At 46.3% G+C, this 17213-nt stretch overlaps 1 protein-coding gene across 1 annotated transcript in view; it reads right to left on the bottom strand.

Moving 5' to 3' along the window:
* The window catches only part of f5 (coagulation factor V), an 80325-nt gene that overhangs the window by 45223 nt on the left and 17889 nt on the right, over window positions 1–17213 (bottom strand). The window contains exons 5-8 of the mRNA XM_067992911.1: window positions 11247–11405; window positions 7267–7488; window positions 4533–4692; window positions 407–602 (exon numbers count right to left, since the gene is read on the bottom strand). Of these exons, the coding sequence (XP_067849012.1) occupies window positions 407–602; window positions 4533–4692; window positions 7267–7488; window positions 11247–11405 (737 nt within the window). The remainder of the gene's footprint in view (window positions 1–406; window positions 603–4532; window positions 4693–7266; window positions 7489–11246; window positions 11406–17213) is intronic.

The following is a 17213-nucleotide window of genomic DNA, read 5'->3' as shown; positions in this document are numbered from 1 at the left end:
AGGGTTCCCTGAATGCAAGGTGTCAAAAATGGTACCCATGTGGACATCAGGGCTCTTCATTTCCACCTCATGGTTGATGTTAATAGCAAGGGTTCAAAAATGGAAGAAAATCAGAAATATCCAAAATGGAGTCGTAAATTTAACTGGAGACTATGGGGGCTAAATTGGGCCGCGTAGCACCTGTTTTGTAGGCGCTATGCGTACTCCTAAGCACCGAAAATGGCGTCCAAGATGCCTGTGCACACTTCCGGGTGTGACGTGCGCAGGACGCCATCTTGGTAAAGGTGGTTGCGCACACACACTTAATGAATGTCGGAAGCATATTGAGTAGGGAGATTATAATGTCTCTATTAATATCCAAGGCAATAGTTAATTAAACATGAGTACTTCTATTTAAATTGAGTACCTTGATTATATCACTGACTTCAGCTCTTATAACAGGAGCCCCAATGCCGTCTTGTAGAATAGAGACTGGTTCGTCTTGTTCTCCTGGTATTTTACGCTCAGTGAAAGTTTCATCTGTGTATTCTACATAAATTGCCTTTTTATATACTTTGCCAATGCGGTTTGGTCCTTGATCCAAATATTTGGATTTAAAATCGCTAAGGGCAATAAAAGGAGAATTGAATAATTTAAAGATAAAAATAATACATAGTTGGGAAAGAGTTTTAGATAATAATGTTTGATTGGTCGATTATTTAATTGATCTCTCCAGTTACTTTTTCTATGTTCAGTTGAAGCTGCACATTTTAAGCTATGTTAAGATGTGTGGCAAGCTTCTATTAATATTCATTTCTACTCAGTCACGTGATCTTACACCCTTCTATCTGGGATGTCAGTTCTTACACTGATAGAGATTATTATTTTGCTGAGGGGTTCACACTGCCATCTTCTAGTACAATTAAATAACTGACCAGTCAAACTGAAAGCAAACATCGGCAGATGTGGCACAGATTCCCCCTTACTGAGACTCTGCCTGAAGAGGCAGAAACCACCCACCAACAAACCCCCCTGCTCTGAGGTTGAAATCGCTCACCAAACATATCCATGCAGCCAGAAAGCATCTGCTGAAACCACCCTGCTTTTGAGGAATAATTCGCCTATGGCCTCACCACAACTGAGACAGAATCCAGCAACGGGTAACTCCACTGGAGCCAGAAATTGGCCATCGCCCGCCCTCCCAAGGCAAAAATGTTATGCTGTTCCCACAGCCCTGCCGAGGTAAAAAGTAACAGCTGGGCACCCCCATTCCAACCTCCTCCCCACCCCCCACCCCCACCCCACTGCTGAAGCAATATTAATTTCCTGGGTCCCCCAAGGCAAAATTTGCACTCAGATCCCAGAGGCAAACTCCCCCTCTGCTCCTCCCCTCTCTGAGTCCCACCTCTCCTACCTCGTCTCCCCCTACTCCCCAACTCCTTTACTTCTTTCCCCTCTCCTCTCCCCTGCCTTTCCTTCTTCCTTCTCTTCGCCTCCCTTTCTCCTACTTCCCCCGCCCTCTCCTCTCTCCTTCCCCTCTCCTTTCCCATTCCTCTACCTCTCTCTCCCTCTCCTCACTTCTCCCCTCTCCTCTGTTCCTTTCCCCTGTCTCTTTCTCTCTTCCTTTCCCCTGTCCTTTCCTCTTCATTATCCTCCCCCTCTTTCCATTCTCCTCTCCGTCCCCTATCCCTCTGCCCCCTTCCCTCTCGCCCCTCTCTTCCTCCCCTCTCCCATACCCCATTCCCAGTCTCCCCACCTTCTCCATCTCCACCTTTTCCCTCACCTCCTCCCATCTGACTCCACTCCCCCCACACTTCTTTCAATTATCTCCATGTCTTCTAACCCTGCTTGATCTGAAAAGTGCCTTGAATCATAGAATCATAAAATGGTTACGGGACAGAAGGAGGCCATTCGACCCATTGAGCGCTGCGCTGGCTCTCTGCAAGAGCAATCCAGCTAGTCCCACTCCCCTGCTCTTTTCCCGTAGCCCTGCAAATTTTTCTCCTTCAGGTACCCATCTAATTCCTTCTTGAAAACCACAATTGACCTTGCTTCCACCACCCTTTCAGGCAGTGCATTCCAGATCCTAACCATTCGTTGCATAATCAAGTTTTCCCTCATGTCGCCTTTGGTTCTTTTGCCAATCACCTTAAACCTGTGTCCTCTGGTTCTCGACCCTTCCGCCAATGGGAACAGTTTTTCTTTACTTACTTTGTCTAGACCCTTCATGATTTTGAACACTTCTATCAAATCTCCTTGCACCCTTCTCTGCTCTAAGGAGAACAACCCCAGATTCTCCAGTCTATCCACGTAACTGAAATCCCTCATTCCTGGAACCATTCTAGTAAATCTTTTCTGCACCCTCTCTAAGGCCTTCACATCCTTCTTAACGTGTGGTGCCCAGAACTAGACACAATACTCCAATTGTGGCCGAACCAATGTTTTATAAAGGTTCATCATAACTTCCTCGCTTTTGTACTCTACGGGGGGTGATTTTAAACCCCAAGAACGGGTGGGTTGGGGGTGGGTGGGAGTTGAAAATAGTTATTTTTTTGGGTTGCAACCGCAAAATCTTCGGACTTTGCATTCCCAGTGGGAAGCCTGTACTGTTGCGCCGATATCAAACCCGGAAATAAAGACAGGTTGCAGTTGCGACCCAAAAAAACAACTATTTTCAGCTCCCACCCGCCCCCAACCCACCCGTCCTTGGGGTTTAAAATCACCCCCTATGCCTCTATTTATAAAGCCCAGGATCCCTTATGCTTTCTTAACCGCTTTCTCAATCTGCCCTGCCACCTTCAACGACCTGTGTACATATACCCCAAGGTCTCTCTGGGTTCCTGTACCCCCTTTAGAGTTGTGTGTCTAGTTTATATTGCCTCTCCTCATTCTTCCTACCGAAATGTATCACCTCACACTTCTCGGCGTTAAATTTCATCTGCCATGTGTCCGCCCATTCCACCAGCCTGACCATGACCTCTTGAAGCCTATCACTGTCCTCCTCACTGTTTACTACACTTCCAAGTTTAGTGTCATCTGCAAATTTGGAAATTGTGCCCTGTACACCCAAGTCCAAGTCATTAATATATATCAAGAAAAGCAGTGGTCCCAGTACCGACCCCTGGGGAACACCACTGCAAACCTTCCTCCAGTCTGAAAAACAGCTATTCACCACTACCCTCTGTTTCCTATTACTTAGCCAATTTCATATCCATGTTGCCACTGCTCCTTTTATTCAGTGGACTTCAATTTCATTGATAAGCCTATTATGTGGCACTTTATCAAACGCCTTTTGGAAGTCCTTACACACCACATCAACCACATTGCCCTCACCAACCCTTTCTGTTACCTCATCAAAAAACTCAACCAAGTTAGTCCAACACGATTTGCCTTTAACAAATCTGTGCTGGCTTTCCCTTATTAATCCACAATTGTCCAAGTGACTATTAATTTTGTCCCGGATTATTGTTTCTAAAAGCTTCCCTACCTTCGAGGTTAAACTGACTGGCCTGTAGTTGCTGGGTCTATCCGTACACCCTTTTTTGAACAACTTCCTGTGTACAATGCCATGGGAGATTCATTAGTATGTACAATTTCAACATTGCTTCCTTACTTGTCTACTCAATGCCCCATGTGTAAAACCCAAAATTCCATTTGTCATTTTATGGCCTGTCCCATCTTTAAGGATCTATGTACATGTACTGCATGTGCCATCTATCTGCCCACTTTGATAATTGTATGTGTCCTGCAGTCTTCCTCACAGTTTGGCAAGCCCCTAACTTGATATCTTCAGCAAACTTCAATATCATTCCTCTTGTATTATCTCCTAATCGATATTAGAACTGATTTTTTTTCTATATACAGCATGTTCTTGCTATATTTTCTTGGTAATTCTGTACATAAACTTCAGCACAACCCTATCTCAGCACAGCCAGATCTTAGCACAACCTGTTTTTTTTCTGTTTGAGAAGAAAAACATGAAGAGTTGCCAATCGTTTCCAACACAGTGACATTGTTCACAAGTGACTTAATGTGTTTCAATGTGATTTATGCTGTTATTTTGTGCGTTTCCAAACAAAAAAGGTTCACCTACAATTTTTCACAAAAACGGTGCTGCACGTAAAAGTTGATTTGCTTACATACTCCTCTAGGTGTGTCTTCACTTGCGTGTTTGTATAGGAAAGTGTACAGAAAAGGCATCAGCTAACAAAAAGGAAAAAATTGAAGCCTACAGGAATATGGCCTTAGAATGCTGTTGGGATAAATTATGGCCCTAATTCCCATTAGTGAGAGGGCACTTTTATCCCTCCTTTCTATAGTGGATTCAGACTGAAAGGCTATAAGTGACAACAATGATACTTTAGCAGTCTTGTTCCATTCTTCCTTGCTACACTCGTATATGTACATAAAATATATATGCACACAAAAATACACATACAAAAATGTGCAAAATATTAGAAAAACTTCAACATTAACTCATTTTCTTAAACAATAAGAATAATAGCTAGAAACCAGTCTTCCATTGGATTCATTTTGAGACTAAATAAGGCTACCTGTCAATGTAGCTGGGAATATCAGAAGCATAATCCCACAAAATTTCTTCAGCTGCAATAAAGTATTGGCGCATTTTGATTGCCCGTCTGCTTGAACTATATCTCGACGGAGCCTCCTCAGAGTTGCATTTTTCTATGTCAAGGTATCCATACATTTCAGCTGTTCATGTCAGATTACAAGAAAATAAGATTATTCATGCAATTGTTGTATTGTTAACAGGCTAATTTAAATGGTTATACTGGAGATCACTTTGCCTCATAAGAGGAAAGACAGACAGCAGTGATCTTGCACTGCATCAGGTACACCACTTGTTGGCTGAGCATAAAGTGGCATTGGTGTAGCTGTCACAAGAAAGACTGAAGCTTGTTTAATCTTCTCACCATCTCAACTGAATGGGAGGAAGGAAGGTCACTGGGAAAGGTACCCAATCCCAGGTTAAGATCATGCATTATCTTTTCAGATTACCAAATATCCAGGAGGCACTTTGTCCCTCTTAGCAGTTTATTCCCATGTTAAATTAAATATATACACATGTACATACATAAATACACGGCAACAGATCTCCCTTAAAGTTGAGTCAGACAATATGCTGTTTTATCCCATTTAATGTACAAAACATTGTCAGGGCAATTGAATGACGGTGATCGAATTAGTCGAATTGCATTTTTATTACACGGTATTATGGGAGTCTTGGTGGTATTTTCGGGTTTGAATTCTATGATTATACCCATTTTGGTGTGGAAACTAAAAATCGTGATTATTATTGCATGTTCATTTAACTATGTAGTTAATTTGATCTCTTTAAAAAAAAGTCTAGGATACATAGCAAGATGGTGGGGATGATATTCTCGGTTGCAGGTAGCTAGGAAGCATGGGGAAGTATTGGGAAATGGGCCGTGTGGTTTGATATGCAATTGGCAAATTCTGTAAAAGCACATTTCATGCTTTAAAATGAATAGATAACAGCTAGCAGCCAGTGACAGCCTAAAGGCCTGAAAGAGGCCTAGATGTGTCACAGAAGCAGCAGAGGATGAAGCAAAAGCAGGGAGGCAGCAATAGTTGGGGTTGGAAAGAGAAGCAGCAATGGGGAGAGGGGAAAGGCCAAAGGCCAAAGGCAGTGTGGGTGAGAGGCCCAATCTTCCCAGTCCTCAGGTTTGTGAGCACTGTGGTGAATAGAGCCACCTACCTAGGAAACAGAGCTGGAAGAGCTCAATGAAAGGCGGGTACAGTATATGGGCAAGTTTTTAAGCAGCTGAATAGCACAGGTGAGAGTAGCCACTCTTGACATCAAGGTAGCATTTGACCAAGTATAGCACCAAGGGGCCCTAATAAAACTGAGGTCAATGGCAGTGAATGGAAAAACTTGGCAATGGTTGGAGCCGTACCTGATGCACAAGAATATGGTGGTGGTTGCCAGAAGCCAATCATCGCAGCCCCAGGACATCGCTGCAGGAGTTCCTCAGGGCAGCTTCCTTAGCCCAACCATCTTGAGCTGCGTCATCAATAACCTTCCCTCTATCATAAAGTCAGGGGCTTTTCACTGATGATTGCACAGTGTTCAGCTCCAGGTACAATTCCTTCAATAATAGAGCAGCCCATGCAAGCCTATGGCAGGACCTAGACAACATCCAGGCTTGAACTAACAAGTGGCAGGTAACCACCTAAGCATCACATAATCACCATCTTCAAAAGAAAAAGGCCAATCAACCTCTCCCTGATATTCAATGGCACCACCATCACCAAGTCCCCCATCATAAATATCCTGGGGGTCCCATTTACCAGAAGCTTAACTGGACCAGCCATATCAACATTGTGATTAAGCGAGTAGAGCGTAGGCTGAAGCATGTACTATCTATTGGCTGCACTGCGGCAACTTGCCCAGCTTTCTTCAACAGCACCTCCCACCTTCGTGACCTCGGCCTGAGAAGAAGATCAGCAATGTTATGAGAACACCATCACTTCCAAGTTCCCTTCCAAGTCCCACAGTACCCTGACTTGGACATATATCGCTGTTCCTTCATCATCGTTGGGTCAAAATCCTAGAATTCGCTACCTAACGCCATTACCACAGAGACTGTAAGGCCCAAGGACTGCAAGACTCAAGAAGAAGGCCCACCATCATCTTTTCAGGGCAAGCAGGGATGGGCAATAAATGCGGCCTTATCAGCATCATATAAAAAAAATTGCAAGCCTTGCTCAGGCCAATTAGAGGCTGATTGCTCTTAGCAAATCCTCAGGTAGCTTAGAGGTCAAACAGATGATTCTGGAGTCTGGGAGAAGTACGTTGGGAGTGTGAAATTAGTGAGGGAGGTGCTCGGGTGTGGAAGTGGTGGGAGGGTGTCTTGGGAAGTGGGGGTCCTGGGATAGTGGTGATGGGGTATAGGAGCATTGGGGCAGGAGGTTGCTGGGTGTGGGAGTACTGAGAGGAGGATACTGGGTGGTGTGAACAGTAGAAAGGAGCTGTGTGGACCCATTGAGAAAAGTCTTATTGCCATGTTCATGCATATTAACCTGGGAACTACATACGAAGTTCCTTAAAGCACTTACTGCCTCCCTCTCAAGCCGTTGCTTACCTATCGTGCACTTAAATTAGCAGTGCAAAAATTTGAAAATGTACTATTCCCCAGCAGTGACATACCCCCTTACAATGAACATAAAATCACTCCTCCCACAAATTGTATTGTTTTCAATAAAAGAGACAGTGCAAAACATTGAATATCTCATTGTCCTTACCCAGGCGATGATGTTGTACTTGAGAAGAGAGCAGCCATTTTCCAACTTGAATGGGAGACATCTGAGCTGTGACAGATGAGCCTGGAGTCAGGCCGATGGATGATACCCTGTGATTATTTTGTAATAGGACTTGACCATTAAAATGAACAGAGAATATTTCTGGACCCAAGCTCATTCCAATCAAATGCCAGCTAATGTCAGTATTAGCACAGGCACCAAGCTCTGCAACAGAAACAATATAGAGATTACGGGCTCAATTTTAAAACTGAAGTCCAGGTGCGTCAGGGGCCGGACGGCAAAGAAAATCGGGATCTTCTGGAGCGGGCAGGCATCCTGGCTCCAACATGCTGAAGAACACGCATAACCCAGGGTCATCTGGGTGCACATGCCATTCCCGAACCCAGAAGTCCCGCCGGCTGATAATTAAAGGAGCAAGTGTACCTCAAATGTAGTTTATTTTTTGCATATTGGACAGTTAAAAAGATTTTAACGTTACCTGGGCGGCTTTCCCATGGCTTCCGATTCTCGCCTGGTGAAAACAGGCGGGAAGGGCCGGATCAGTGAAAAATAAACTAAATAAATGAAAGAAAATAACATTTTCCATTGTAAAAAAATAAACTTACCTAACAAACGCTGTCACCTGCACTCCCCCACCCCGATGTCCATTATCTCCCCCCCACTCCGATCTTTATCTCCCCCCCGCCACCAATCTCTCTCCCAATGATTGAAGACATAGCATCAAATTAATGCACTGGGGATATGGGGAATGGAAATATTACAAGACTGACAGATTACAGCATATATGTTAACCAGGAGATTTTTTGACTTGGACTAGTACTTCTGGAAAAAACACACATTGCAATATCTACACAAATCTGTCATATTTTATGAAAAGTTAATAAACTGCCCATTAACCACATTATATGACTATGGTGAAGTCTTTATGAAATCCTAAATGTTGCAGGGTTCTTTAAACTCAAGTTCTTTCATTCTTGTCGCTGACCAAGAATCAACTCCCAGCAATAAAGTACAAAATCCCAACAGAAGAACAAGTGTAGCCTGGACACTAGTTTTGTATCAGAACAATTTCATGCAAGTTTCTTGTGCCAGGATACTAATGGTACGAGGAAAATAATGCATGAGGAAGAGAGCCAGGTCCAGGTGCTTTGGAAACAATCCATAATCAGATTATCTCTTTCCCAACGGCCGATGCAGTCTCTCTCTCTCTCTGTCTTTCTCCCCACCCCGCCCCACCGGATGTGCAACTCCTGTCGGCAGCCAGCCTGTCAATCAGGCTGGCCGCTGGCCACGAGACCCGGAAGAGGCTTTAATTGGCCCCATTAGGGTTGCAATCGCAACCCGCCTACTTCTCTTCCAGGTTTGACGCCCGCAAATCACCCTCACCGGACTCTTCCCACAGGCATATTAAAATTGTGCCCTAGGTGCCTACTACAGCCAACAGCACCAAAATACCATAATACTGGCCAATTCTTTAAAGGTTAAAATTATTTTTCTAGTACTAATTTTTTCAAAAAATAATGAAGATTCATAGGGATGGGATAGTCTATCTCATAATATTTGGTTTCTTTTGTGGTATCTCTTAGTTCTGGACTTAAACACCTGGCATTCTTTAGCCAAAGGTTTATACTGATTGTTGCTGCAAATGAATGTTTATCCCAACACTGGGCCCTCTCATAGATAAACAATTTCTTTTTGAAATACATACCAGTCAATCTCCTGAGGCATTGCTCATAGTGAATCAAGGGAATTGCTGATCTCAAACCTGTGCCTGTCAAGTGCTGACAGGGAGCTTTCCTCACACTTGCAGCAGAGGCACAAATGCATGTCAGTGCTACTAAGAGAAATCTCGGAGCAAAAACAGTTGATCTGTCAGTTGGGAATGTTGCTGGTTTTCTTAGCAGGGGCACACATGGCCAACATGGTTCTTCGCATCTAGGAGTGCGGCTTTGCCTATCTAGTTGCGACCAACAGCCTGGGTAATGAAAAATGAAGCCTTGAATTTCACTAGGGGTTGTCTTGATCTCCCATTGTAACATGGGCGGGAGATTGGCACAACTTCCACAGAAACAGCTGATTTCAAAACCCCGGCCTGGAGGTTCCATTAGGCCCCACGTCTACCCATACAATGACTTAGAGGGGAAGGTGGGGGGGGGGGGTGTGGAAGAGAGAAGGTTGCTTCCTAGTGTCCAGATCGCTGAGCAGAAAGGAGGCAGTGTCCATGGGAATTCCAGCAGGGGAAAGCACTGCCACCAGCAGATGGAAGTGCCAACTGCCACCTCATGGAAAAGTGACAATGGCTCTTCTTCTGAGTGGAGACCCTGAATTTCTGCGTTAGCTCTAATTTTTGTCCACCTCCACGACACTGGGAGTGTGCCAAGAAATTGGAGACATTTTATTTATTTATTTATTAATTATAGGGATTTGCAATGGATTGTATCAATTGTATGATTGCTTTCTGGGAAAAAAGTTTCTGTTGTCTTTGTGAAGCAGATAATACACAACTTATAAACAGTCCCTGGCTGCTTAGCCAGCTTGCTCAGGCTGGTGATGTATATTAATATATGTAAGGCTGCCATTGCAAGTGGAGATGCAGAACCATCAAAAATAAACTTTTATTTTGAAAAGCTAGCACATTGGAGGCAATTTTTATCTTCACCACTTGGGTGATTGCCTGCCCATTTTAGAAACTGCCTGATTTTCATTTCCATTGTGGTTCTTCTGTTTTTTTTTCTTAGAGGTTTCCGCTAATCTTCTGCTTATGTTATGGACAGAGATTGGGAGAATCCCCACAGAAATTCTATCTTGGTGTACTTATTCAGAAAGACATCTGGTGAAACACTATGGTTCTGTTTGCCAGGGACAAAATAAAACCAACCTTCTGTTCCTGGACTCATTATAGTCCAAAGCTAGATGGATCAGCGATCTACACAATGGTGGTCTACTTCATGTCAAAGTTCACCTTCTGTAACATTAGAAAGATGTAGGCAGGCCGCCAGCCTGCTATTAAATTAGATAACGAAGCAGTCCGTGCCCGCATGCAGCAAGACCTGGGCAACATCCAGGCTTGGACTAATAAGTGGCAAGTAACATTCGCGCCAGACAATGACCATCTCCAACAAGAGAGAGTCTAACATTCAACGGCATTACCATTGCCGAATCGCCCACCATCAACATCCTGGGGGTCACCATTGACCAGAAACTTAACTGGACCAGCCACATAAATACTGTGGCTACAAGAGCAGGTCAGAGGCTGGGTATTCTGTGGCGAGTGACTCACATCCTGACTCCCCAAAGCCTTTCCACCATCTACAAGGCACAAGTCAGGAGTGTGATGGAATACTCTCCACTTGCCTGGATGAGAGCAGCTTCAACAACAATCAAGAAGCTCGACACCATCCAGGACAAAGCAGCCCGCTTGATTGGCACCCCATCCACCACCCTAAACATTCACTCCCTTCACCACCGGCGCACCGTGGCTGCAGTGTGTACCATCCACAGGATGCACTGCAACAACTTGCCAAGGCTTCTTCGACTGCACCTCCCAAACCCACGACCTCTACCACCTAGAAGATCAAGAGCAGCAGGCACATGGGAACAACAACACCTGCACATTCCCCTCCAAGTCACACACCATCCCGACTTGGAAATATATCGCCGTTCCTTCATCGTCACTGGGTCAAAATCCTGGAACTCCCTTCCTAACAGCACTGTGGGAGAACCTTCACCACACGGACTGCAGCGGTTCGAGAAGTCAGCTCATCACCACCTTCTCAAGGGCAATTAGGGATGGGCAATAAATGCTGGCCTCACCAGCGACCCCCACATCCCATGAACGAATAATATAAAAAAGTACTGGAGCAGCACCATTTCAGCTAAGCCTCTACATTTATGCCAAGTACATGAGATCTGCTGCAACTGCATCTCTGACAGTCCTGGAATAATGTCCTTGTAGTGCATACCTGGTAAAGTGCCATTTGTAAAGCCGTTGATGGAATACATTTTGATTGGAGTCTTTTTCTTATCCTCGTAATACCAGCTCTCACTTTCATCAAATACAGAAAACAGCAAAACAAATTCCGCCACAAAGTCTTTTTGCTTTTCGTTTTTATCTAAACTACCTACACAGAAAGAAAAAGGAACAACATCGTTACTGGGATTGAGTAAATACTTGGTACAGTTTGCACTTCACTCGATCTGTTCTTCTGTTCACACAGAGCTGTTAAAGTAGTCCTCATTTGCAATAACTTCACGTTAATTTTAACTTGAGGCATGAATCCGGCAAACTGGGGAAGGCGGGGTGAGCAAGAGGCTACCCTGCAGTCACCAGTGTGAGGCCTGGGCAATTTTAACTCCCGGACCTCATTTCAGTATGATTAATGGGCTGTCCATCCCACTGCATCAGGAAACAGGCAGCCTGCCTACTTTATGCGCACAATTTCCAGTGGGCCTATTTAAAGCGGGAATGCACCTCTTAAAGTGAGGTCGCATTCCCTGAAGACATTCCCTGAAGACTGTGCACACAATTCTGCTGGGACTAATGATTTGAAGCGCTGCCGCCTGGTTTTCTGATGCCTCCCTGGAGGTCCACGTGGAGGAGATTAGGGCAAGGAGGGAGGTACAGTTCCCTGGCACCTGTAGGAGCACCCCCAGGGCCACTATCCAGCAAAGCTGGACAGAGGTGGCTGACAAGGTCTAGCCTCAGTGTAGGAAGAGGTTTAATGACCTCACAAGAGCAGCGTGGGTGAATACCACTCTTCAACCTCTTCCGCTCTCTCAATAACACCTGACAACACTCCTTTCACCTCCTCCCCCTCCAATCTGAACAAGTCCCTTCCCTCCATCACATCCTTCAGCATATAATCACAAGGGCACAATGTAACGCTTCTTATTCCAAACACACTCACCTCTTCCTTTGCTCTCTTCACACCACACACTAACAGCATTCTCTTCTCACATCCTAGCACTTACATAACCATCAACTCCACCCAGCGTTCCTTCCTCACTTCACATTCCACACACTGGGGGCTTTACATTCATCACCTCCCCGTCCTCATTCCATCTTGTTTCTTCTCCACCTCTCACCACATGCATTATATGCACAAGCCTTACGTATTTCCACTTACCTTTTCAACAGCAACTTCCTTACTCTCACCCTCTCTTTCGGCAGGACAAGGCAGCACATAATGCGAGGGAGAGGACCAAGACCTGGGGAGCGGTATCAAACATCAAAAAAGGGGAGAGGGATAAACCGGGTAACTACAGGCCAATCAGTCTAACGTCAGTGGTGGGAAAACTACTAAAGACCATTGTCAAAGATGAAATTAATTCTCACTTGGAGAAGCATGGGTTAATAAGGGACAGCCTGCAAGCATTTGTTAAAGGCAAATTGTGTCTGAACACAGTGGTGTTCCCAAGGGGTCGGTACTAGGACCACTGCTTTTCTTGATATATATATTAATGACTTGGACTTGAGTGTACAGGGCACATTTTCAAAATTTGCAGATGACACAGAACTTGGAAGTGTAGTGAACAGTGTGGAGGGCATAGACAAGCTGGTGGAATGGGCGGACACGTGGCAGATAAAATTAACGCAGAGAACTGCGAAGTGATACATTTTGGTAGGAAGAACGAGGAGAGGCAATATAAACTAATGATGTGGAGATGCCGGTGATGGACTGGGGTTGACAATTGTAAACAATTTTACAACACCAAGTTATAGTCCAGCAATTTTATTTTAAATTCACAAGCTTTCGGAGGCTTCCTCCTTCCTCAGGTAAATGTTCAGGAGCTCCTCGAAGCCTACGCATTTATACATATAGAACAATACATGGTGTTTACAGAATGCCCCTGCAACTGCCCGTTGCCAAGGCAATCACCGTGTTCAGACAGAGAGGTGTCACCTGCAGAACCCCCGAATACACATTCAACAAAAAAACAAACAGGAAAAAAAACAGAGAGAGGCAGAAACATCCGGAAGGCAGAGAAAGCCAGCAAATGACCCATTATAGTAAAAACAGATAACATTTGTTCGCTGGTGGGGTAACGTGTAGCGTGACATGAACCCAAGATCCCGGTTGAGGCCGTCCTCATGGGTGCGGAACTTGGCTATCAATTTCTGCTCGACGATTTTGCGTTGTCGTGTGTCTCGAAGGCCGCCTTGGAGTACGCTTACCCGAAGGTCGGTGGATGAATGTCCATGACTGCTGAAGTGTTCCCCGACTGGGAGGGAACCCTCCTGTTTGGCGATTGTTGCGCGGTGTCCGTTCATCCGTTGTCGCAGCGTCTGCATGGTCTCGCCAATGTACCATGCTCTGGGGCATCCTTTCCTGCAACGTATGAGGTAGACAACGTTGGCTGAGTCACAGGAGTATGAACCATGCACCTGGTGGGTGGTGTCCTCTCGTGTGATGGTGGTATCTGTGTCGATGATCTGGCATGTCTTGCAGAGGTTACCGTGGCAGGGTTGTGTGGTGTCGTGGATGCTGTTCTCTTGAAAGCTAGGTAATTTGCTGCGAACGATGGTCTGTTTGAGGTTGGGTGGCTGTTTAAAGGCGAGTAGTGGAGGTGTGGGGATGGCCATAGCGAGGTGTTTGTCCTCATTGATGACATGTTGAAGGCTGCGGAGAACATGGCGTAGTTTCTCCGCTCCGGGGAAGTACTGGACGACAAAGGGTACTCTGTTGGTTGCGTCCCGTGTTAGTCTCCTGAGGAGGTCTATGCGATTTTTTGCTGTGGCCCGTCGGAACTGTCGATCGATGAGTCGAGCGTCATATCCCGTTCTTACTAGGGCGTCTTTCAGCGTCTGTAGGTGTCCATCGCGTTCCTCCTCGTCTGAGCAGACCCTGTGTATTCGCAGGGCCTGTCCATAGGGGATGGCCTCTTTGACGTGGTTAGGGTGGAAGCTGGAAAAGTGGAGCATCGTGAGGTTGTCCGTGGGCTTGCGGTAGAGTGAGGTGCTGAGGTGCCCGTCTTTGATGGAGATTCGTGTGTCCAAGAAAGAAACTGATTCTGAGGAGTAGTCCATGGTGAGCTTGATGGTGGGATGGAACTTGTTGATGTTATCGTGTAGTCTCTTTAGTGATTCCTTGCCGTGGGTCCATAGAAAGAAAATGTCGTCGATGTATCTGGTGTATAGTGTTGGTTGGAGGTCTTGTGCAGTGAAGAAGTCCTGCTCGAACTTGTGCATGAAAATGTTGGCGTATTGGGGTGCGAATTTGGTCCCCATGGCTGTTCCGTGTGTTTGGGTAAAGAACTGGTTATCGAAGGTGAAGACATTGTGATCCAGGATGAAGCGGATGAGTTGTAGGATGGCTTCCGGAGATTGGCTGTTGTTGGTGTTGAGTATTGATGCTGTCGCAGCGATGCCGTCATCGTGGGGGATACTGGTGTATAGTGCCGAGACGTCCATCGTGGTGAGAAGTGTTCCTGGTTCAACTGGTCCGTGGGTACTGAGTTTTTGTAGGAAGTCTGTAGTGTCGCGACAGAAGCTGGGGGTTCCCTGTACGATGGGTTTCAGGATGCCCTCGATGTATCCAGAGAGGTTCTCACACAGGGTTCCGTTGCCTGATACGATGGGACGTCCGGATGTGTTGGCTTTGTGTATCTTTGGGAGGCAGTAGAAGTCTCCCACGCGGGGAGTACGTGGGATGAGAGTGCGTAGGATGCTTTGAAGGTCTGGATCGAAGGTCTTGATCAGTTTGTTGAGCTGGTGGGTGTGTTCTTTGGTCGGATCTGCGGGTAACCGTCTGTAGTGTTCCTGGTTGTCCAGTTGTCGGTATGCTTCTTTGCAATAGTCTGTTCTGTTCTGTATGACTATGGCTCCTCCTTTGTCCGCTGGTTTGATGACGATGTTGCGTCAATGACGCGTCAATGCCAGATTCATCAGCCGCGCTCAGAAGACAGTCCAGAATGTCACCCGAGCACAACGCAACGCCATCAACGCTCTCAAGACCAACCGCAACATCGTCATCAAACCAGCGGACAAAGGAGGAGCCATAGTCATACAGAACAGAACAGACTATTGCAAAGAAGCATACCGACAACTGGACAACCAGGAACACTACAGACGGTTACCCGCAGATCCGACCAAAGAACACACCCACCAGCTCAACAAACTGATCAAGACCTTCGATCCAGACCTTCAAAGCATCCTACGCACTCTCATCCCACGTACTCCCCGCGTGGGAGACTTCTACTGCCTCCCAAAGATACACAAAGCCAACACATCCGGACGTCCCATCGTATCAGGCAACGGAACCCTGTGTGAGAACCTCTCTGGATACATCGAGGGCATCCTGAAACCCATCGTACAGGGAACCCCCAGCTTCTGTCGTGACACTACAGACTTCCTACAAAAACTCAGTACCCACGGACCAGTTGAACCAGGAACACTTCTCACCACGATGGACGTCTCGGCACTATACACCAGTATCCCCCACGATGACGGCATCGCTGCGACAGCATCAATACTCAACACCAACAACAGCCAATCTCCGGAAGCCATCCTACAACTCATCCGCTTCATCCTGGATCACAATGTCTTCACCTTCGATAACCAGTTCTTTACCCAAACACACGGAACAGCCATGGGGACCAAATTCGCACCCCAATACGCCAACATTTTCATGCACAAGTTCGAGCAGGACTTCTTCACTGCACAAGACCTCCAACCAACACTATACACCAGATACATCGACGACATTTTCTTTCTATGGACCCACGGCAAGGAATCACTAAAGAGACTACACGATAACATCAACAAGTTCCATCCCACCATCAAGCTCACCATGGACTACTCCTCAGAATCAGTTTCTTTCTTGGACACACGAATCTCCATCAAAGACGGGCACCTCAGCACCTCACTCTACCGCAAGCCCACGGACAACCTCACGATGCTCCACTTTTCCAGCTTCCACCCTAACCACGTCAAAGAGGCCATCCCCTATGGACAGGCCCTGCGAATACACAGGGTCTGCTCAGACGAGGAGGAACGCGATGGACACCTACAGACGCTGAAAGACGCCCTAGTAAGAACGGGATATGACGCTCGACTCATCGATCGACAGTTCCGACGGGCCACAGCAAAAAATCGCATAGACCTCCTCAGGAGACTAACACGGGACGCAACCAACAGAGTACCCTTTGTCGTCCAGTACTTCCCCGGAGCGGAGAAACTACGCCATGTTCTCCGCAGCCTTCAACATGTCATCAATGAGGACAAACACCTCGCTATGGCCATCCCCACACCTCCACTACTCGCCTTTAAACAGCCACCCAACCTCAAACAGACCATCGTTCGCAGCAAATTACCTAGCTTTCAAGAGAACAGCGTCCACGACACCACACAACCCTGCCACGGTAACCTCTGCAAGACATGCCAGATCATCGACACAGATACCACCATCACACGAGAGGACACCACCCACCAGGTGCATGGTTCATACTCCTGTGACTCGGCCAACGTTGTCTACCTCATACGTTGCAGGAAAGGATGCCCCAGAGCATGGTACATTGGCGAGACCATGCAGACGCTGCGACAACGGATGAACGGACACCGCGCAACAATCGCCAAACAGGAGGGTTCCCTCCCAGTCGGGGAACACTTCAGCAGTCATGGACATTCATCCACCGACCTTCGGGTAAGCGTACTCCAAGGCGGCCTTCGAGACACACGACAACGCAAAATCGTCGAGCAGAAATTGATAGCCAAGTTCCGCACCCATGAGGACGGCCTCAACCGGGATCTTGGGTTCATGTCACGCTACACGTTACCCCACCAGCGAACAAATGTTATCTGTTTTTACTATAATGGGTCATTTGCTGGCTTTCTCTGCCTTCCGGATGTTTCTGCCTCTCTCTGTTTTTTTTCCTGTTTTTTTTTTGTTGAATGTGTATTCGGGGGTTCTGCAGGTGACACCTCTCTGTCT

This window comes from Heptranchias perlo, chromosome 11, assembly GCF_035084215.1.
Source record: "Heptranchias perlo isolate sHepPer1 chromosome 11, sHepPer1.hap1, whole genome shotgun sequence".
In the NCBI taxonomy this organism is placed as follows: domain Eukaryota; kingdom Metazoa; phylum Chordata; class Chondrichthyes; order Hexanchiformes; family Hexanchidae; genus Heptranchias; species Heptranchias perlo.
Note: the sequence above shows the minus strand (reverse complement) of the source record. Positions and strands in the feature narration are given on the sequence as shown.